Below are 22,891 nucleotides of genomic sequence, written 5' to 3'. Positions count from 1 at the left end.
TGACCCAAAAAGGGTTGAACTGTTGATCCCACATCAAATAATAAAACAATTTCATTTTTGGGTCATTTTTAAATTTTGTATTTCAATTCCAACATCAATAAATCAATTACTATTTACCATACTTGTTTTTTTTAATATGATTGTTATAAAACATTAGAGATGTTCCCCTTTCTCTATATTTTTGTATTTATTTCTATTTTAAATATTTTATTATTTAACTATGATATCATTGATTAACCCATGTAGGGGTGATCATGGGCCGAGCTTTGCACCTATGATAAGGGCTATAGTCTATGCCTGGGCTCGGCTCTAGATTTTTGGCTTGGTTGGGCTTGATTCTAGGCTTACAACTTTTATATATAGAATATTATATATAATATTTTATTTATAATATGCATATGAAATTAAACATCCAAATTTATGTATGCATGTATGTATGATCATAAGCTCTCTTTGAAATGGAATCTAAGAGTACCTTGTTTTATATTTGCTATTAAACATCCAAATTTTTTACGATCATGCCAAGCTATATAAGACAAAAGTAAGGATGACAATTAAAAGCAATCTTTCTCGATTCTCTCCCTCTCTCACTCCCCCCCTCCATCTCTTCTTGAACCCAATATTTAGGGTTTCCAATAGGTCGAATCAGGCTCGGGATAGCCTATTTAAAAATAATTTGCTCATGAAAATCTTACGACTAACAAATTATAATTTTCTGGAAAAATAGTGCTAATAAATAAAAGATTCATTTTTTATAAAACATAATTTAATAATAATCAAATATTTAATAGTTATAAGAAATTAATAAACTAATTTTTTGTTTAAAGCCATATTGACCTATAACCATCCCAATTAATAATTGAGGATAGTCGGGTCTAATCCAATTATACCAAATTATACTGATAGCTATAATTATTTAAATAATAAATTGTATAAAATGTTTTTTAGCAATATAATCTCAATAAAACTAGAAATAAATTAATAAATGATTGTTTTCCATTAACCAAAAAATATCCTGATTAATAATCTCTCTCTCTGAGCTAGATGTTTCCGATCACCTGACTTCAAATCAGATTTGGATTTAAATTAAAATTCTTATAAACTAATAATCTCTCTCTTTGAGTTAGTGTGTGTATATATATAATACACTATTAAAAGTGCACGCGCGTTGCATGTGGCAATGTGTATATTGTCATTCAACTCAAAGACCTAACATCAAATGTTCTTATAATTCCTATCAAAGTTTTCAACATGCGATTGAACCATTAACCTAAACCAATTTATTGCAAAAAAAAAACATTGACTTGGCCAAGAACCAAATGAAATCCTTACCGATAGAACCATTAACCTATTTAACCAAGAAAATGGGCTATGGTTAATACATTAATTTGTCTTTTTTGTATTTTAACTATTTCTATTTTGACTAACAATAATTCTCATTTTTTCAAATATATTTTTGTTTAATATGAAGAATATATAATATTAATACAAGTTCAAAATTTTCCAAAAAATTAAAAAAAAAATTCTATATTTTTATTTTTTATTATTTAATTTATGACATAATAAAAATTACTTATTTAACAAGAGGAAATGCAATTCCAATATATTGTTTGAAATTGGTTTTTTATATTGGGGTTAAATCAATTTATTAGATTGATTAGTCGGCCACCCAATTCAAGATTGTAGGTTCATTTACCACCAAACCACTTGCCTACGATGGCCTATCTAATTAAATCATAGAACCATTTGACATGGTTAGTGGAGCCATGTGTTGGACATTAATGTTTTATTTTTTCCTAATTTTTATCCCATTTCCATCATTAATGAAAATAATTCTCATTTATCACACTTTTTTTATATGATGAATATATAATATCATAGAATGTAACCACATTTATCTATTTTTTTTTTATAATTTTGTGTATTTTATTATTTAATTATAACACCCATGTGTTGATCCATTTGATATGAACAATTGAACCACTAATCCACCACTTGGATGGAAAAACCCATTTTGCTTTTTTGGTTGATTTTAAATCTTGTATTCCATTTTCATCATTAATAATAGTAATTCTTATTCTCATATTTATTTTCGTTTAATATTATGAATACATAATATTAGAATTGTATCAAAATGCTCTATACAAATCTTATATTTTTCTTCGAGTTTCTATATATTTATTTCTTATTTATGACATCATAGATTGACCCATTTGACCTAGAAGATTAGATCATTAATCTACCATCTAGATATGAAATTAGTTTCATTTTCAGACTGGTTTTAAATTTTGCATTTAATTTATATCCATAGTTGTCAAGGTGACGCCTAGGCGACAAGGTGCCCTTTGAGGCTCGCCTTGTCTAATTGCCTAGCAGTTTTGTACTATCTATAGTAAAATACTTTTTTATTCTTTATTTTTTGACATTATAATTATAAAATAGGCACTATTAAACTAAAATACTCATTTTGTGTGTTTATATACTAATTTGATTTTATTATTTTCTTATTTGTTAGGATTTAATCAATACAAATATTGCTAAATGTTGTAAGTTAAACCAATAAGTAAGGAAGAACTTAAAATTTTGTCTAATCAACACATTGTTACTACTACTACTACTACTACTACTACTACTACTACTACTACTACTACTACTACTACTATTACTAATAATAATAATAATAATAACACAAATAAGGGTTCAGATCCTATATTTTTTGAATTTTCTTTTCATTTTTTTTGTCCTTCTCATGAATATGTTGATTTTCTATACTTTAACATGAACTCTATACTTTTCTTATGAAAATTATGAATAATTATTAAGGAAATATGGTTATGATACCTAGGGAACTACCTTAAGATCTATATTTTATAGATAAAAAAGTCCACCGCCTAGGCGACAAGGTGCCCCCCTGATGCCCAACCTCGCCTTGGCACCTTGAAAACTATGTTTATATCACTAATAAAATAATTATTATTCATCATACTTATTTTTCATTTATATGATTAATATATAATATTATAGATGTGCCCAAAATTATTTCGTATTTTTTGTATTATTCTATTTGAAAAATTTTATATTTAATTATACATCATGAGTTAACCCATTTGATCTGAAAGGTTGAACCACTAATCCACCCCCTAGATAGGAAAATTGTTTCATTTCCCATCAGTTTTAAGTTCTATATTCCATGTCTATCATTAATAAAATTATGTCTATTTTATCATACTTATTTTTTTTAATATGATAAATATATAATAATAAAAATGTGTCCAAATTTTTCAAAATTTCTTTATTTTCTATATTTTTATATTTTTATTATTTATTTATGACATCATAGAATTATCCATTTGACCCAAATGGTTGAACTAGTTACTCACCACCTAGATGGAAAAATGTGATTTCAATTATAGGTTTATTTTAAAAATATAAAATTTCATTATATTAATAACTATTATGTATTGATTTATTAGTAGAATTTAATGATGAGAAACAAAAGTATAAATGTTGGATTGAATGAGAGAGAGAGAGAGGATATGTTTTATTTAATGACTTAAATGTGAGACTTGATGAGAGGTAATAATTGAATGCACTTAATAGTATTGTTTTAATTGCATTTTCTACTTAAATCTTGTATTCCATTTTCATCATTAATAAAAGTAATTCTTATTTTTACATTTAATATTATGAATATATAACATTAGAACTGTATCAAAATGCTTTATACAAAGCTTATATTTTTCTTTGAGATTCTATATATTTTTTAATATTTATTACTTAGTTATGACATCATTGATTGACCCATTTTACTTGGAAGATTAGATCGTTGACCTACCATCTAGATATGAAAATGGTTTCATTTTCAGGTTGGTTTTAAAATTTTCATTAATTTATATCACTAATAAAATAATTATTATTCATCATACTTATTTTTTGTTTATATGATTAAGATATAATATTATAGATGTAGGGATGAGCATTCGACTTGGCTTTTAGAACCGAATAAATTGAAAAATTTTAGAACCAAATTAAAAAATAAAAACCAAATAATAGAAATTTTTTTTTTCGATTTGGCTTTTAGTTATTTTGATTAAAACCAAATTTTAATAATGTATATACTATATATACATTATAACATATAATATATAATATATATTATGAAAGAAAATTTCATTATATTATACATTAAAATATAAATAATATTATATATTATATATTACATATGATATACAAAATTTTAGTTTATTTGGTCAATTGAATTTCTAATTCTAAAAACCGAATTAACCAAAACCCTAAAAAAATAAACCAAAATTTTCAATTCGATTTTAACTGAATTATGCTCACCCCTATAATAGATGTGCCCAAAATTGTTTTTTACTTTTTTTTATTATTCTATTTTAAAAACTTTATTTTTAATTATACATCATGAGTTAACCCATTTGACCTGAAAGGTTGAACCACTAACCCACCCCCTAAATAGGAAAATTGTTTGATTTCCCATTGGTTTTTAAGTTGTATATTCAATGTCAATCATTAATAAAATTGTGTCTATCCTATCATACTTATTTTTTTTAATATGAAAAATATATAATAGTATAATTGTGTCCAATTTTTTCAAAATTTCTTTATTTTCCATATTTTTGTATTTCTAAATTTTTATTATTCATTTATGAAATCATGGAATTATCCATTTGACCCAAATGGTTGAACTACTTACCCACCACCTAGGTGGAAAAATATGATTCCATTTCTACGTTTATTTTAAAAATATCAAATTTCATTGTATTAATAATTATTGTGTATAGATTTATTAGTGATTAGTGAGAAACAAAAGTATTAATGTTGGATTCAATGAGAGAGGATGCAATTTATTTAATGACTTAAATGCGAGACTTAATGAGAGGTAATTGAATGTATTTACTAGTATTATTTTAATTACATTTTCTGCCCTTACAATGGAGGTGAACCAAATTTAGGAGAAGGGGTATTTTAGTAAAAAAAAATCTAGAAGCCAATACTTTATTCACACTTTTATAGGTAACTATTAATTAAGCACATGCATTGCATGTGAGAAAATTTTCTTCATGTTAATTACTTGAATTTTAGATATATCATAGTTAAGATAAAAATTGAAAATTAACAAAAATAATAAGATGATTAAAAATAAATTTGAATGCTTGTAGTAAATATGCATGTGCATTGCACATAAAAATTTTAAATTCTAATAACAATTATTGTTATTATAATAATAATAATGATAATAATAATAATAATAATAATAATAATAATAATAATAATAATAATAATAATAATAATTATTATTATTATTATTATTATTATTATTATTCAATTTCAGTCATAAGTAAATATAATTTTTATTTAAAAATTTTTTATTTAATATGATGAATATATAACATTAGAAATGTTTCCAAATGTTTTTCATCAAAATTCTGTACTTTTCATTTTTTGTGTTTTATTTTTTAAATACTTATTATTCAATTATGACATTATGATTCAATTATGACATTCTCTAAAAAGTTAGATCATTTATTGACCATCTAGATAAGAAAATAGCTTTGTTTCAATTTAGTTTTAAATTATATATTTCATCTACATTATATAAATAATTTTTAATTATCACAATTAATTTTTGTTTGATATAATTAATATATAAATTTTTATATATATTCTATTTATTACTTGTACTTTTTTTTATATTTTAAAGATTTATTATTTAACAATAATATCATCAATTAATCCATTTGACCCAAACCACTAACCCACCATTCAAAAAGAAAAATAGTTTGATTTCTTGGTCTTACATTTTCATGATTGATAAAATTATTTCTTATCTATAATACTCATTTTGTTTAATATAGTGGATGTATAATATTAGAGATGTACCCAATATTTTATCTTTTATAAATATATAACATTAGGTATTTGCACAATTTTTTTTTCTATTTTTTGTGTGTTTTTTTTGTATTTTTTATTTTTTAAATTTATATTATTTGACTATGATAGCATTTCATTTCTAGGTTGATTTTAAGCTTGACATTTCGTACTTATTTTTGTTTTCTATAGTAAATATTTCATACTTATTTACATTTCATCATTTAAATTTCATACTTATTTATTAACCCATTTAACCCCAAATTGTTGAATTGCTTATTCCACTGTCAAGAGGGAAGAAAATGGTTTTGTTTTCAAATTACTTTTCAAAACATTTATTTTTATAATATTAATATTCATGTTGTCGATTTAATTAGTAGAATTTAATGATGAGAAAAATATATCTTAAATATATGAGTTAATGAGAGAATATACCTTAAATATGAGATTTAATGAGAGAGAGAATAGGAAAATAATTTTATTTCGAATTGGTTTTAAGTTTTATATTCAATTTCCATCATTAATAAAAACATCTCTTATTTTCGTACTTGTTATTGTTTAATATGCCGAATATATAATGTTAAAAATGTTCTTACGTTTTTAAATTTCTCTATATATATATATATATTTACATTTTATCTATTTTTGAATTTTATTATTTAATTGTGGCAACATGGATTAGCGCATTTGATCCAAAATGGTTTAATTTCTTACCACCACTTAGATGAAAACACTTTTTTTCATGTAGATTTTAAAAGTATAAGTTTTTATGGTATTAGAATTATTAATTTATTATATATAGATTTAATTAATAGAATTTAATGATGATAAGAAACAAAAATGCCTTAAATATGTGATTTAATGAAGGTGAGTACAAGTTAATATCTTAAATATTGAATTTAATGAGAGAAAATTGAATGCATTTAATAGATTAAATTTACCTATTTTTGTCTTTATCTTTTATCAATAAATTTAAATATAAAAAAATAACTTTTATTAAAAAATTTTAGAAATACTTTTGAGGCTATTGGTGCTTTTTAAAATAAAATAATATAGATATAGATTTATTTGTAACTCATTCCGATTGGGCAAAACGATAACATACATTTTTGTTAGAAGCTGTGGCGTTTTCGCCCTTGAGTGGTTCCATGTACACGCCTTTGTTCCTATCTCATTGGGACTTGTTGAGAAAAAAAATGCAGGTTTTTTATCTGACAATAAATATATCAATGCTGGTTTGCTCATGGCTTATGCCCCACTTCTGATCAGACTCGGCCCTCGGGTGCTCTGTTTATGTATTTCCCTTCTTTATCCTTTCACTCTTGGAGAGACACCTGTCCCACTACAGGAGATTCAATATGATCGTTGCTCTGTGTTTTCATTTTTTAACCGTCGAAGTCCTCATCAATGTACAACCAAATTGAGGAAGATTCCTTCTCTTCTTTCTTCTCATTTTTTTTTTCTGTTTGGTTTTTTACAGTATCATGTACAAATTGGGGATTTTGTTCATCTTGAAGATAGTGGCACTGTGGCAAGCTACTGGGGTCTACATAGATGAGCTCTCTGTTTATCTGTCTACTGATTTTGGGCACATTCCAATTTTTTATCCTAATTTTTTCGGTAATCTCAACTCATCCTTACTGGAGAAGCAAAATGATGCACCAATAGGCAATAGAAGCCAGAGAAGCAAAAGGATGCACCAATGGAACGCTTCTCTTTTCTTGATGGACTGTTTATTAAAATTTGGAGTGTGGTCAGATCAAGGTGGCAGACGTGATATTTTCTGAAGAAAATACAATCATCTCGATCAACACATGAGCAAAGAAAAGATAAAGGTTGCCGTGAAAAAATCGAATTCTGGTACGATAATGAACAGGTAATCTGACGTAATTGCACCCAGAAAGTGCTTGTCTTCTACTATCTTATACAAAACGCAATAATGGAGCATTGCTTATCAGTCTGTCATGCTTGCTTTTCTCGTTTCATAATTTGTCCATGTGGCACCTTACACTAATTCATTGATTGGTGAATCCTTATCTTCTGTTCCCTTTTATTTTATTTTTCTTCCCCCCCAGTGAGTGTTTTCACTCACCTTTTTGCATTCTCTCTACTCTGAGAAGCACACAGAGAGAGGGAGAGAGAGAGAGAGAGAGATTTGGGCCATGGCGATACGAAGGGTGTTATCACTCTCTCGGTCCTTAGCTGCTTCTTCTGCTTCTGCAGCTTCGTTACTCTCTCCGGGTAACGATGATTTCTGTTGGGGTGTTTTGATTTCTGAAGTGCGTTTTGATTTTCTTTCTATCTGAACAAGTTTGTTTTCTAATTAGGAGGCCTTATGCGGTACGGACACGTTTCAAGGTGCCTTGGTATCGTCAAAATAAGATCTGGCAGGTTGCACATCGTGCTGCAATGTTGCACCCCTGGCAGCCTAACATGGGGTTGAAGTTCAATATTACAGCACGGTTTGCAACTTTGTACAGCTCTACAATGTTTCACGGTGCCAAGGTACCGTAAAAACCCATTTCACTTCCATAGAAATGCAGAACTTGCGTTTCTTTAGTTTTCTGTATAGACTTCGAAGAGAGATTTTCCTTAGAGGAATGTTTGGTCTTAAGTGATCTGTGATCAATAACTCGTTTTTCGTTGAGGAAGGTAAAAGGGTCAGGATGTAATAAAATTTTCAGTTTTTTTTTTTTTTTTTGTTGGTTTCGCCGTTAATTGCTGGGAATGTTTTTGATGGTTGTTGTGTTTGTTTTTTTTGTTTGATGTGTTTGGATATGGGGATTTCTAATTTTTAGATTGTTTTAATACTATTTCTAGTTTAATTTATAAATCTCGTTTTAACCCAGTTTAAACCCTTGGTACAATGCATTGATTCACTCAGAATAATGAAGAGCAGAAATCTCGATATATTTAAACAGGTTGACATTAACACAGGCTACATTTAGTGAATTTTTTGGTTTGTTAGCATCATGACTGAGGAAAAGCTAGATCTTTGATATTTTCAGTTTTCCTCTCTGTTTTGTACAAGTTTCAATTTCATAAAAAAAAAGTAGGTACGCTGAAGGAAGAGCTAAATCTCTCTTTTCAGACCTTAGATTCCTCCTTTTGGGTTCTTTTTGATTCTATACAATATTAAGTTGAAATAGAAAACAATAGAGCTCCTGCACTCAAGTGCTATTTATTTTTTATTTCTATATGGTTGAAACTCTGCTTGTGCTTGTGAATTTTGTGTGTTGGTTATTTCAACTGCCTGAATTCTTCTCATTTACAGTTTTGTGATAATCAGTTTATTTACTTTCGTTTGTTATATTGTGTCAAAAGATTCAATTACTGAATACTAAATCAATAATGAAATATACTTTTTTTTTCAGGCAGAAATCCAAGCTGGGGCAGAGACATCTCTCGGTTTAGCACTGCTGCTTTGACTGAAGAAGAAGTAATCATTCCTCCTGTTCAAGTAGAACATACCCAGCTGTTAATCAATGGGCAATTTGTGGATGCAGCATCTGGTGGGCTTATCTATGCTTTTATCTAATAAGAAAAATACATAGTTTTTCATTCGTTGCTGTAGATACCTCACAACATCTTATATTGTTACTTCAATGCTCCTTTTGTCAACTAATCATCTATGCAGAATTGATGGTGTTTTCCTCTGGATTTAGGGAGAACATTTCCAACCTTCGATCCAAGATCAGGAGACCTGATTACTCATGTTGCTGAAGGTGATGAGGAAGATATAAACCGTGCTGTCTTTGCTGCTCGAGAGGCATTTGATGATGGACCATGGCCAAGGATGACCGCATATGTATTCTTACCTAACCATTATGACTATTATTTCTTAAAGTCAATATAGTTTACTAGAGGATTCTTACATTGTACTAAAATTATGTATCTACTCTCTCTTGTTGGCTTTTCTCAGGAAAGATCAAAGATAATATACCGCTTTGCTGACTTACTTGAAAAGCACAATGATGAAATAGCAGCACTTGAGACCTGGGATAGTGGAAAGCCTTATGAGCACACTGCAAATGTTGAAATACCAAAGATGACACGTCTCTTTCGATACTTTGCTGGTAGGAAAAATTGAAACAGTTTGTTAATATTTTTATACTTGCTATTGCTACATGTATTTTATATCTTAGTGAGCCCCTTTATGATCTACAAATTTTTGTTGAAGATTTTAATACTTTTATTTGCAAAATTTCCAGGTTGGGCAGACAAGATTCATGGTCTCACAGTCCCAGCTGATGGACCATACCATGTTCAAACCCTGCATGAACCAATTGGTGTTGCTGGGCAGATTATTCCATGGAACTTTCCTCTTATGATGTATGCTTGGAAAGTTGGGCCAGCACTAGCATGCGGTAACACTGTTGTGTTGAAGACTGCAGAGCATACACCATTATCTGCTCTCTATGTATCAAAGTTATTCCATGAGGTATGTGTATGAAGTGTTATGTTTCTCATATTCTCTTCCCCATGACTCTTTGTTGGAGAATTTGATCAAGTTGCATGTAACAATTAAATGCAAAGTGTACCACTTAAGATACTGCCTTTGAAACAGTGAATTTCCCCACTATTAACAAGATATTCTAAAAACTGCAGGTATCTGAGGGAATTTCTGCACCTTGGATACATTGTCTATGAACTAGTTTCATGACAAAAGGCTATAATTCATCCAATTGTGGCGAAACAACTGCCCAATAAAATAGAAGAAAAATGATTAAGGAAGAAGAGATGAACATTCAAGAGGATAGAGTTTTGATATTTCAATTGTTTTCCCTCTACTTTAAGTGGCAATCATTTGAAAGAATGTATCATCTCCAAACAATAAAGGGGAAAAAAAAAACAATGAGAGAACAAGAGAGGAAGAGCATTCAAGAGGATAGGGTTTTGAGATTGCAATTGTTTTCTTTTTCAAGTTTCGGGAATCTCTCAGGTAAAGTTTGTGTCATTTTATGACTAGACTAGGCACAATACCTCCGACATGTACCTTTTCATTCCAATGAGTAACTTTACTAAACAGCTGTTATAATTTAGGCACAGTGGAACAAAGGCACCCTTTGAATATATAGTGATTCTCTCATCCACTTGTGCACCCACATATGCACTTTAGTCTCAGTTTGGAAAGAGTACAATACAAATATGTACAGTTCAGTTCAAATACATACAAAATACAAGGTTTTGCACTCTACATATTTGTAATTGTACTCCTTTCAAACTGAGCCTTAGAGACAATTTAAAAAAATTCCAAAAGTTACGTCTTTCACATTTGAATACCTCTTAGAGCTCATACAAATAAATGAGAAACAGAGTTCATCATTTTGGAGTAGTTGATGGCTTTGTTGTATGATTAATTCAGATATCAAAGACATCCCAAGGGATTTACCATTCTGACTTCTGTTCAATTATGCCTCCATGTTAACAGAATATTAGCCAAAGACATCCATGATTTTAATACCTAGATGTTTTGTGTACGCTTTTAAATGATGCCAAACTGCAGAATATGCAGAAGGCATACATACGCTCCTCCAAGTATGGAGAAAGTAGTTAGCCTTATTATTCATGATTGCAGCCTATGCAACTTGCAGTTGCAGGCATTATTCAGAGCATGTCTTGCCTATACAGTTTCTGTAGGGTTACATACTTTTCATGTATTCTGTCCTTGAATATTCAAATCTTCATAGATTTGTGAACTGGCATTTATTTTTCCCATCTTTACACTATGTATTTTTCTGATATATGATACATCATGCTTAACTGAGAAAAAACTTGCTGCTTTACAATAACCATTAAAATTTGGTGGGCATCCATAATGTTGGTTTCGTAATTGTCCTTTTTATGTTTTGATGAATGTGCTTTTTAGTTGATGGTAATCTTTCTCTGTTTTTATGTGTGGCTTACTTTACATTCTGATATGTTCTCTTGTTCCTTTTTTCTTTTTTTTTTTGGTGACAGGCTGGTCTTCCTCCAGGTGTTTTAAATATAATTTCTGGATTTGGTCCAACTGCTGGTGCAGCTCTCGCCAGTCATATGGATGTGGACAAGGTATTTATAAGGAATTTTATTCTTGAGATGTTCTGAAACATAGGTGCAGAACAATATTTCTGTATTCATAGACATCATTCTTCTATAATTTTATATCATAATCCAGCACGAGCCACTAGTATAATGAATTAACTTGTATATAAACTGTAAGGATCTGGATCATGGTCTTGTCTACCATCAACTGGACATATGGACTCAGCATTGCTGAGAAGTATGTTTGGTGAATGATATCCTAAAAAGTGTACATGTATAAGACACATATTAGTGTATCTCATGTGGAAATTATATTATAATAGACTTGTTTAGGTAGGATGAGATTAAGGTTAGAGTTCGATAAACCAGACCTCAGGCTCTCCTTATCGGGCCCGAGTTCTGTTTTTATTTTATTTTATTTTTAAGTGGTTTGCCTCTGCTGCCACCATAACTCCCTCTATGTGGACATAAGTTGCTTCAGATTTGTCATTTTCTTCTGCTCATTGGGTCATAAGAGAATGAAACATAGAGTTAACAGGTATCTCTTTTTAAAAGTTCTGGCCCATAGTGCCCACTTCATTGGCTCATTAAGGCTTTTTTCAGGCTTGTTATAAGCCATTATTTAGCTCCATCAATGTCCTACATAGAGACTTATATATGTTCTTTTCACAGGTTGTATTAACCTATTTTAGCTCAAGAATTCCGTCTCTTATCCAGCTTAGGCTTACTTTCTTTTCTCAACTCTCCCACAGAGAGTAACTTTGATTGTGGCACTACCTTTTCATATATAAGTCTAGGCTTTCTTTCTTTCCTATGTTAATAGGTATCATTGCATTTCTTTCATTTAGATCAAGCTTAGCAGCAAAATCAAGAAACAAACTACACACTCTCAAATGGATCACATCTCTGCCAAACTTAAGAAATTATTTAATTGGTCAATGGTTATCAGTTTTGACCACGTCTTTAATCAGGGATCTAATATTTGATTTTATGCTTTCTATTAACTGGATTGTTCTGCAAACTAATGTTGATTTTTGCTCCCCGTGAGTTTGAGGGGGTAAGGGGTTACTGCAATAAAGCATTGGAGTACAGACCATATCAGTGTATCTCATCACAATTGAAGTAAGATTTAGACTTGTTTTATGAACACATTGTGTTGTAAGATAAAGGCTGAAACAAGGTTATGCTTCCTTTTAATCAGATAATCAATTAATGTTGAGGATGTTGTACTTCTATATGCCAAGATATGGAATTACAAACTCATGAAAAGAAACACCAGGTCTATTATGCATATAAGAATATTTACATTGGCCCTGTTCAGCAGCAGGGTAACTGTAAGAGATGACATTGGTGATGATTAATCTGGAAACCTACAGCTTGGAGCTTACCAAATGTATGTGATCAATTTTTATGATCAGAACATTTTGTTCTAGTTTTCTAGATGGCTAAATAAACTGACAGAACCTTGAACAACATTCACAGTGTATGTTTCCAGTTATAATGCTGTGATGTAAAACTTAGAAGATTATGCTATGATACTGGACATTAAGATGCTTCCATATGTAATACACTTCATAAAACAATAAATTTCAATCCACAACATATTTTAAAATAATCATTTAAATGGGAGTCAGGGATTGGGTCCACATGCATTGAATGAGAAATTGTGTGGATCACCTAAGACAACTCAAATTGCAACACATACCGATGCATGAGCAAACAAGTCAAAACTGAAAATTTATGAAAATATTATGTCTTTTGTTTTTTTGGATGACAGGGTTATTTAGATCATTTTACATGTTTTTTAATTGGTCTAGCCTTAGAATCTGATTTGACAAGTCATAGTTTAGTTTAAAGTTTCATAGTCCACGTGGTAAGTAGTTTAGGAGTTTGCTTATGATAGTAGAAAATCTTTAATTTCCATTTTCCTAGTTCCAGTAGGATTGATCACTCCCTATAGACGGGGTGTAGTGCAAAAAGATGGAGGAATGAATTTATGGAGTTTATTTGAAATTTTACAGCTTATGCTAAAGTGGTGACTGGTGAGTGATTCCCACACCTTGGAGTGATTCTATTCCCACACCTCATTCATTGTTATATATGTTATTTCTTTGGGTATGTTATAGCATAGAATTTTGAACCATTTCTGCTTTTTCCAGATGTTTCTGTATTTATCTAAATATTGTTGTATTTATGACACATTTTGTCTATTTCTGTAAATGTTAATCATTTGAGTGAGTTATGAGTATAGGGGCATATTGGAGGGGCCTCAATACATACATATCGGTCGATATGTGACGAAGTTTTAATCTTTGGGTTCTGTAGATAATAAATTAGTAGGATATAGAGATGAAGGATAGACTGACTACTATATCGTTAAGTTTGGATAAATGGGAATACTAAAAATCTGAGACATTTGTCTCTTCACTCCTGATTCTGTTTGCAACTCTTAACTCAAAATCCCTTTGCAGATTGCCTTCACAGGATCAACTGGTACTGGTAAGATTATACTTGAATTAGCTTCAAAAAGCAATCTTAAGGCAGTGACATTAGAGCTCGGAGGGAAATCCCCTTTCATTGTATGTGAGGATGCTGATATTGATAAGGCTGTTGAACTTGCTCACTCGGCTGTGTTCTTTAATCAGGTTCTTCAATTATTTCACTTTTTCTTTTGGCAAAACTGAGTTTGATATCCTGAGTAATTATTGATCATAAAGTCTTCTTGCAGGGACAATGTTGTTGTGCTGGGTCTCGTACATTTGTTCATGAACGCGTATATGATGAGTTCATAGAGAAATCCAAGGCACGTGCTATGAGACGTATCGTTGGTGATCCCTTCAAGAAGGGTGTAGAACAAGGTCCTCAGGTAGTTTGGTCACCCATCTTCCCCTCGTCTCTCCAACACATACACACATGCACTTATACTTTTTATAGATCGTAAGAAATTCATCCTTTTGGGCAATTATATGATACCTTCATCGTTATGGGTCATTTGAACCTTTAATGAAATTGCTCATCCCTGGAATGCCTTGACCTGCATAATGCATTTGTCATTTTGCATTTACGTAACACATCTGTTCCTCCTGCTAAGTACTACAAAGTATTTCAAGTCCTCACAGCTTTATGGCCCTGTGAATGTCTTAGATTGACAAAGCGCAGTTTGAGAAGATCCTAAGTTGCATAAGGTCTGGCATTGAAAGTGGTGCTACCCTTGAAACTGGGGGTGAAAGGTTCGGTACCAAAGGCTACTTTATTCAGCCCACCGTTTTCTCAGATGTCCAGGTATTGCCCATACCATTCCACTAACAGCTTCAACCATAATAGATGAATTGCTACTAAGACTAACACGATCTTTATTAATGCGCCAATTAGGATGACATGGCAATTGCCACTGAGGAGATCTTTGGCCCAGTGCAGTCCATCTTGAAATTCAAGTGAGCTACAAACTGTAAATACATTCTACCATTGGTCTGTGAGAGGATATAGTTCCTTTTACTCATGTTTTCATTGATAACAGAGACCTTGATGATGTGATCCAAAGGGCAAACAAATCTCGGTATGGACTGGCTGCAGGAGTCTTCACTAACAACATAGAGACCGCCAATACCTTGATGCGTTCATTGAGAGTTGGGACAGTATGGATTAATTGTTATTTTGTCTTTGATGCCGCAATTCCTTTTGGTGGGTACAAGATGAGTGGAAAGGGCAGAGAGAAGGGAGCCTATTGCTTAAACAACTACTTACAGGTGAAAGCCGTTGTGTCCCCGTTGAAGAATCCAGCCTGGTTATGATCTACCTCCTGATGTTGTCCCATGCCTCTGCTTATAATAATGCTAAGAGGCATGCATCTTTGTATTGAAAACTACATGCTTCTGTAGTTGAGTATATTAGCAATCTACCTATATGAATTCTGTTGCTAAGAGCCCTTGTGCAAATAAAATCATTTCTGCCAGAGCTTCAAGTTAAAAATCATATTCAGAATCCATGGTTGAACCCACATTGTGTAGTGTCTTGGGGAGTTTTCGCACAAATGACTTGACTTGAGCAAGGGCCCTCTGCAACATAATCCATCCCAGCGATGAAATAGGAACTCTCTTGCCTCTAATTATATGAAGCCTTCGTAATCTCTGTCTTTTCTAAGTAAACCATTCCTTTTATAATTTTGCAGATGTATAAACTATAATAAGATTGGGATTGGAGTAGGAATTTTTGAATAAAGTGGATATTGATCCAATCCAATTCGAATCCCAATATGACCTGAACTCAAATATCTGAAATCCAATCCAATGCCGAACTTTGAAATCCAAAATGTGAAGATCCAATTCGACATAGAATGCTAATATGATTCATAATGCAGGACTCATCATATGGAATCCACTCTCTATCGGTCTATCCTTCTCTTTTTGAAGTTTTAACTTCAGAATGTAGATGCTTCCTTAACCAGAGCAACTATCTGTTGCTTCTGCCTTCCATCTTCATTTCCTCCTAACCACCCTCGAATTCCTAGTCAAGCCTGATAACAGGGTTTGCACTAAAAAAAAGAAATGCTCCTTTGGTTTTAGCTTCTTCGCGTTTCATTCCTGAAGCGAAAAATATACCAACATTAAAAAACAGGAGTTAGACATTAGATTTCATTATGATAGTCCTCCCCCTTGCAAGGAAGGAGAATGAGCAAGTCAGAATGGAAAAGCGTAAGGATTGGGAGGATGAGGAGTGAGAGTTTTGACGCTTGGGAGGATGAGTACACTTGAGCAAGTCCAAGGACCATCTTTTGGCCAATTCAAGGTTCAAAGTATCGGAAACATAAGGTGTATCGGAAAGACAATTTTAAGAGACGTATCGAGATACGCTTTAGATACGGATGAAAAATCAAGATATACATAAATATGGTAAAAAATTCAAATAAATCTTAAAAAAATATATTACTAACTATATTTACATATTTTATATAATTGTAAATTAGTCATTTAAATGTAAAAATCATAATTTAATGGTTTATATAAAGTGACATATCGGGACATTATATTCCATTATGATAGTCCTCCCCCTTGCAAGGAAGGAGAATGAGCAAGTCAGAATGGAAAAGCGTAAGGATTGGGAGGATGAGGAGTGAGAATTTTGATGCTTGGGAGGATGAGTACACTTGAGCAAGTCCAAAGACCATCTTCTGGCCAATTCAAGGTTCAAAGTATCGGAAAAGTAAGGTGTATCGGAAAGACAATTTTAAGAGATGTATTGAGATATGCTTTGGATACTGATGAAAAATCAAGATATGCATAAATATGGTAAAAAATTCAAATAAATCTTAAAAAAATATATTACTAACTATATTTACATATTTTATATAATTGTAAATAAGTCATTTAAATGTAAAAACCATAATTTAATGGTTTATATAAAGTGTGACATATCGGGATACAATTACTAACCGTTGAAAAATGAAGGAATAACTAAAATGTAAAAAAAATAAAATGTGAACACAGAATTGCATATATCATTGCAAAAATGAGATAAGTCCTTAAAATAAGGAATGGCAAATGCAGCCTTAGATGTGAAGGAAAGACTATATTTGTTCTTTAAACAATCATTGGTAAACAACAAAAATTTAAGTAGGGACGAAAATGGTGCAAGAACTGTTTGATCTTTGTAAACCCAGCAGACAATTTTTTACCATGAGATGTGGAACCATCCAAAAATTTGGTTTTCTTATAAATGCACCATAGATGCAACTTACTAGTTGGAATCGTGCACCACACATAGAGTTAAAAGCTAGCACCTAAATCATGGTAGTAGAAAAGGATAACAACAACATTCCTTAGATGGTTAAGTTGATTTGAGATCAAATTTAATTAGAAAATGAAGCACCAAGGTCTTAAATTTGTTAATTCAGAAATATCTACTCTCATGGAAAATAGATATTTTCATAATTATGCATGAGAGGTTGTAGGAGAATTGTATTTTGTGTTGCTACTAGCAAATTCATCTACCTGATACAGGACTTTCTAAAGAATCATGGAGGACACAGTCAAGCCTTACATCTCTAATTTCTCAAACACCAATGTCTTAAATTTGTTTATTCAGAAATATCTACTCCTATGGCCATGGAAAATAGATATTTTCATAACAATGCATGGGAGGTTGTAGGAGAATCGTATTTTGTGTTGCTACTAGCAAATTCATCTACCTAATACAGGGCTTTCCAAAGAATCATGGGGGAAACAATCAAGCCTTCCATCTCTAATTTCTCCAACTGTTGCTGTAAAAAAAAACTGGGCAAAGTTTTACAGTGTTTGGTTGAAAAGGAAATGTGAGAAAGATAAGAAATGGAAAAAGAAAGAGAAAAAGAAATGAAAAGATTTTCTTTTAGGAGAGTGGGGCCAGTTTTGCTTTCTGTCACCTCTGCTTTTTACCCTCTTGGGAAGGAAATGAAAGGAGGTAAAAGAGAAAATTTATCTTTTTCAGACAATAGATTTTTTTTTTTTTTTTTATCAGTAATCAACCATTTTTACCCTTTGGACTGGAGAGGTCAAAGGCTATTATCTCTTGTCCATTCTTTTGTTACAATTGTACCTACAAAAATTTGATCTTGTTATGCTAAGGTATCAGCCATACTGTAAGCAGCCCTTTGCACCCATTGGAATCATACTTCCATATCTTTAGTCAACCATCTGAATTTCTTAATTTCATTTCAGTATCACCACAGAGCTGCCTCTCCCCATGCAACAATCCAATTCATCATTCTTGAGTTTCCTTGAATAATTAATTTATTCAAATTCTTTATCCTTGTCCTTTGCGCACCATCCATGACAGAAAAAATCTGGTTTGGTTCGATTGTATAATGTATATGCATGATAAAATCTGGTTTGGCTCGATTATATAATGTATATTGCATGAAATACAATACTTGCTATTTACATATGGATCTTTTGACCCAGTTACATGTGTAGTAGGGGTTGATTATTTCATCGAGCACTTTAGTTCAAAGACACATTATCTCAACCGGGAATTCTCGGTGTGAAACAAGGACAGTTATGAAGTAGAATTCAGATTTATCACTGTATGATTAAGTGCTTTTTTTTTTTATGAGATATTTTGCTGAAGCACATGATGATTTCTTTTAAGTCTTTATATGTGTTTCAAGATGACTTAAGTACTTATAATTGCAAGTTTCTTATTAAGAAACAATTTTATCTTTTTTAATGTATCAAATAGCAATGTTATAATTCCAGTCCAGCCCCTGTGAAGCAGGGACTCTCTGCTAGTCTTACCTTATTTGCTAATGTCCACTTTGTTGCAAACTGTATGATAAGATGGCCCTCCTAACTCCTAAGGTTGTATTTGGTTGCAGTGCAAATTTATTTGCACTAGTATAAATGCATGAAAATGCAAATGTAAAAAATGCAATTCTTGTTTAATTTTGTTTTGGATTTTACTTTATTTTGCTTCATGTTTTAATTACTTCATTTGTATTGCAATCAAACAAAATAAGTTAAAATTTGAAACAAAAATAGGTCAAAATTTATACCCAAATAATTTGCACTATCATGGTTTTGCATCAGTGCAAATTTAGGTTGTGTTTAGTTTCGTAGGCGTTTATTGAAAAAACGTTGCCACATCAATGCCACATACGCATTGGCGTTTATTGCATATGAAGCAAAATGAAACAACTATTTGCTTTTGTGCATGGGGCATTTGGGGAAATGTCGAATTCTTGTTTCCCCCAACACCCTAGCATTTCTTAAAACAAAATGCTGATGTGGCATACTTTAATGGGTATTAATCTGAGGTGGAGAGTGAAAAACATTTACAATGAAGCCCAATCAAACAACAAAAATAAGAAACGTTTAAAGTGAAAAAATACAAATAAACGGCCTATCTAGAAACGCCTACAGAACCAAACACATAATTATTAATTGCAACCAAACACATATAAAATAATACAAAATACAAGGTTTGCACCCCATATATTTGTATTTATACTCTTTTCGACTTGAGCATTAAGAACTTTTGCTTAACTTTCTGTTTATCTTGTTTTCTGTCAAATCAAACACAGCCTTATGTTAGTAATCAAACTAGTTTGTTAACCCAAATTTAAAGTTGCAATATAGGCGGGTTCAGATTGGGCTTTTGTCAAAATTCGAATGGACTAACATGAAGACCATAGCCCAAACCAGTGTAAAATGCAAACTTGGGCCAACCCCAGTTGCACCCCTACCCAAATGCCCTTAAATATATCCACCAAATAAGTCACCTTTGGCCCAACACTGTCAAAGCATGTTTCTAAGAAAATAAAGACAGTTTATGGTTTGGCTTGCTAATTGAGGGCCTTGAGGCACATCAACAGCACCATCAAAATCACTTTTTTTTTTTTTTTGTTTTTTTGTTTTTTTTGGTAATCAACATCACCATAAAAATCTATTACCAAAACGCTTTAACCCCAAAAAGTATGGATGCTTTGAATTGTCACATGGAATCCAATGTGAAGAGAACCGGCTTTGGTTCAGTCAGTCTGAAGGACGGTAAGAAGTTAAAAGTAAAGCTGGAATTTTTTGATAAACCAGTTATGTTTGACATCTGATGATTTTTACAATTTTTTTTGGTTGAAGATTCTTTACAATTCATACCACAAATCGATCTGTCACCCAATGAGATGGGGACTAGTAGATTTTATTACGAAGTTTGACTAGCTCATGTTACAAGCCACCCTTAAAACGTAACATATAAGAGATCGATGGTTTTGTTCAGGGATGATTGCTAGGGCTACGAATCAATTGAATTCATTAGAGCTACCAATTAGGGGTGCAAATGGATTGGATCATGATTTGATCTAAGATCTAATTTTATTTGATTGAATTTGAATTACCTCTGTTCAGATTTTTAGATTGGATAATAGGATCCGATTAGAAATCAGATCGGATTTAGATCACCCCCTATCTGAAGACTTGATCCGATATATGTTATATATATAATACATATATATATATATGTTATTTATTTATTTATAAATATATTATTTATATTATATTTTTATAAATTTGTTATATTATTTATTTTTTTTATAAAAAACATGTATATATATGATGAAAATAATTAAAAAATACTTGTATTTTTTGTTTTTTCTTTATTTAAATTGGTATATTTTAATTTTCTTTTGATAATTTATTAATTTTTAAACAAAACAAATAGGATCAGATCAGATCCGATTCAAAGATTCGATTTATTGATATGATCCGAAATCAGATCAAGGCCTATTAGATCCGATCGGATCTGCCATGAATAATGTCTAATTGGATTCCGATGTATCTTAATTTGAATACGATCTGATCCATTTGTATCCCTACTACCAATTGGCCACCCACACATTGGATTATTTGAGACAAACGTAATCACTGGAGTGTGGGGAAATATAAGGATTTACACTCAGCTACAGGCTACACATTGGATTATTTGAGACAAACGTAAAAAAGTTCACTTGAAAAACTTTTTGATATATGTCAGTACAAATACATACAAAATAATATAAAATATAAGGATTTACACTCAGCTACAGGCTACAGAAGCGTGGATCACTGGAGTGTGGGGAAAGTTTCAACTCGAGAGCAGTGAACAGAAACGATACAACTAGTCGAGCACATGGAAAGAAAAACCAAACAACACGAAAGAATCTCTTATGTTTGACTAACGAAACTGGTACGACCACCTCTATATATCTATAGGTTTGCAATTAATCCCTCCACATCTTCTGATCTGTTCAAGCTCAGGTAGAAGCAGAAATGGACGTTCATAGTAGAGATGTCTATTCACTTTTCTCTCTACTTTTGTCTCTTCTCCTCGTTTCATCTTCTCTCCCTTCTCCTACCGTCTCTGCTTCGGTCGCCTGCCACCCAGATGATAAAAAGGCCCTCCTAAGCTTCAAGAATTCTCTGAAAATTTCAGAAACATTCCCCTACACCCCCTGGAATCCCGACACTGATTGCTGTGGCTGGGCCTACGTCACCTGCGATCCCAACACCAACCGCGTCGCCAAGCTGCAAATTTACATGGCCACCATCTTCGGCCAAATACCGGCTGGCATCGGCGACCTCGTCTACCTTGAAACCCTAGTCATGTCCATCTTGAATAACGTCGACCTGCCTGGATCCATCCCCGACTCCTTCACCAAACTTCAGAACCTCAAAACGCTAGATATCAGTTGGACCCCTCTCTCCTGCCGCATCCCAGAATTCTTGGGCCACCTTAAAAGCCTCGAGTACCTTGATCTCTCCCATAACCACCTCTACGGACCCATTCCATCTTCCCTCGCAAATCTCAAAAATTTGAAACATCTTCGACTCAGTGAGAACAAACTCTCTGGCAGGATTCCGAACTCGTTTCGCGCGCGCCATTCAAACGTGCAACTGATCGACCTGACCTACAACAAGATTGCCGGCGACGCGTCGATGTTTCTAAGGGACAGTGGAAAGGCAAGATGGATCCTTTTGTCGGGGAATCGGCTCAAGTTCGATATGTCAAAGGTGAGGTTTCCAAAGAACTTGACGGCTCTGTATTTGGCGCATAACAGGATTCGAGGAAGGATTCCAGAGAAGATCACCAAGCTGGCTCTACCAGATGCGTTGGATGTGAGCTACAACCGGTTGTGCGGGAGGATTCCTGTGGGTGGGAAGCTTCAGAAGTTCATTCCCAGCTGGTTTATTCATAATCGGTGTTTGTGTGGTGCGCCGCTCCCAGACAAGTGCAAGTCGTAAACCGGCGAGCTTGAGCAGGGTTTATCCGGGAGAGAAATTAATCTAACTACTTTTTAAAATGCCTTTAAGCGATGTTTGGGAGTATTGATGTTAAAAATAAGTGCTTAAAAATAGGTGGTTATTCAATAAGCACTTATTTGCATTTGGCATCGAAATTTTTTCAAACGTTTAAAAAATAAGTATTTATTTCATATTTGGTATTCGGTAGTCTTTTTCTACAATAAGTACTT

The 22,891-nt window shown here is 32.1% G+C and overlaps 2 protein-coding genes across 2 annotated transcripts; both read left to right on the top strand.

The window, feature by feature from the left end:
* Positions 1-8,047: 8,047 nt before the first annotated feature.
* LOC104603467 (aldehyde dehydrogenase family 2 member B7, mitochondrial-like) lies at positions 8,048-15,885 on the top strand. The gene is made up of 11 exons (XM_010267512.3): positions 8,048-8,133; positions 9,267-9,404; positions 9,558-9,700; positions 9,815-9,968; positions 10,104-10,333; positions 11,854-11,943; positions 14,388-14,561; positions 14,645-14,782; positions 15,061-15,198; positions 15,289-15,350; positions 15,434-15,885. Exons 1-11 carry the CDS (start codon positions 8,055-8,057, stop codon positions 15,705-15,707), a joined length of 1,620 nt encoding a protein of 539 aa, XP_010265814.1. The 5' UTR covers positions 8,048-8,054; the 3' UTR covers positions 15,708-15,885.
* A 5,786-nt stretch (positions 15,886-21,671) lies between these two features.
* On the top strand, positions 21,672-22,860 carry LOC104603576 (polygalacturonase inhibitor-like). The gene has a single exon (XM_010267641.3). The coding sequence runs from the start codon at positions 21,690-21,692 to the stop codon at positions 22,659-22,661; it is 972 nt and encodes a 323-aa protein (XP_010265943.1). The 5' UTR covers positions 21,672-21,689; the 3' UTR covers positions 22,662-22,860.
* The last annotated feature ends 31 nt before the right edge of the window (positions 22,861-22,891 follow it).

This window comes from Nelumbo nucifera, chromosome 2 (assembly GCF_055504915.1).
Source record: "Nelumbo nucifera cultivar China Antique chromosome 2, China Antique-T2T, whole genome shotgun sequence".
Classification (NCBI taxonomy): domain Eukaryota; kingdom Viridiplantae; phylum Streptophyta; class Magnoliopsida; order Proteales; family Nelumbonaceae; genus Nelumbo; species Nelumbo nucifera.
This window is presented reverse-complemented; position numbering and strand designations above follow the sequence as displayed.

Bases quoted from the DNA above. Each gene is read 5' to 3' on its own strand.
- LOC104603576 (XM_010267641.3), top strand. From the start codon at position 21,690: ATGGACGTTCATAGTAGAGATGTCTATTCACTTTTCTCTCTACTTTTG.
- LOC104603467 (XM_010267512.3), top strand. From the start codon at position 8,055: ATGGCGATACGAAGGGTGTTATCACTCTCTCGGTCCTTAGCTGCTTCT. The intron at 10,334-11,853 runs GTATGTGTATGA...TTTTGGTGACAG, and splicing joins TATCAAAGTTATTCCATGAG to GCTGGTCTTCCTCCAGGTGT. The intron at 14,783-15,060 runs GTAGTTTGGTCA...TGAATGTCTTAG, and splicing joins GTGTAGAACAAGGTCCTCAG to ATTGACAAAGCGCAGTTTGA.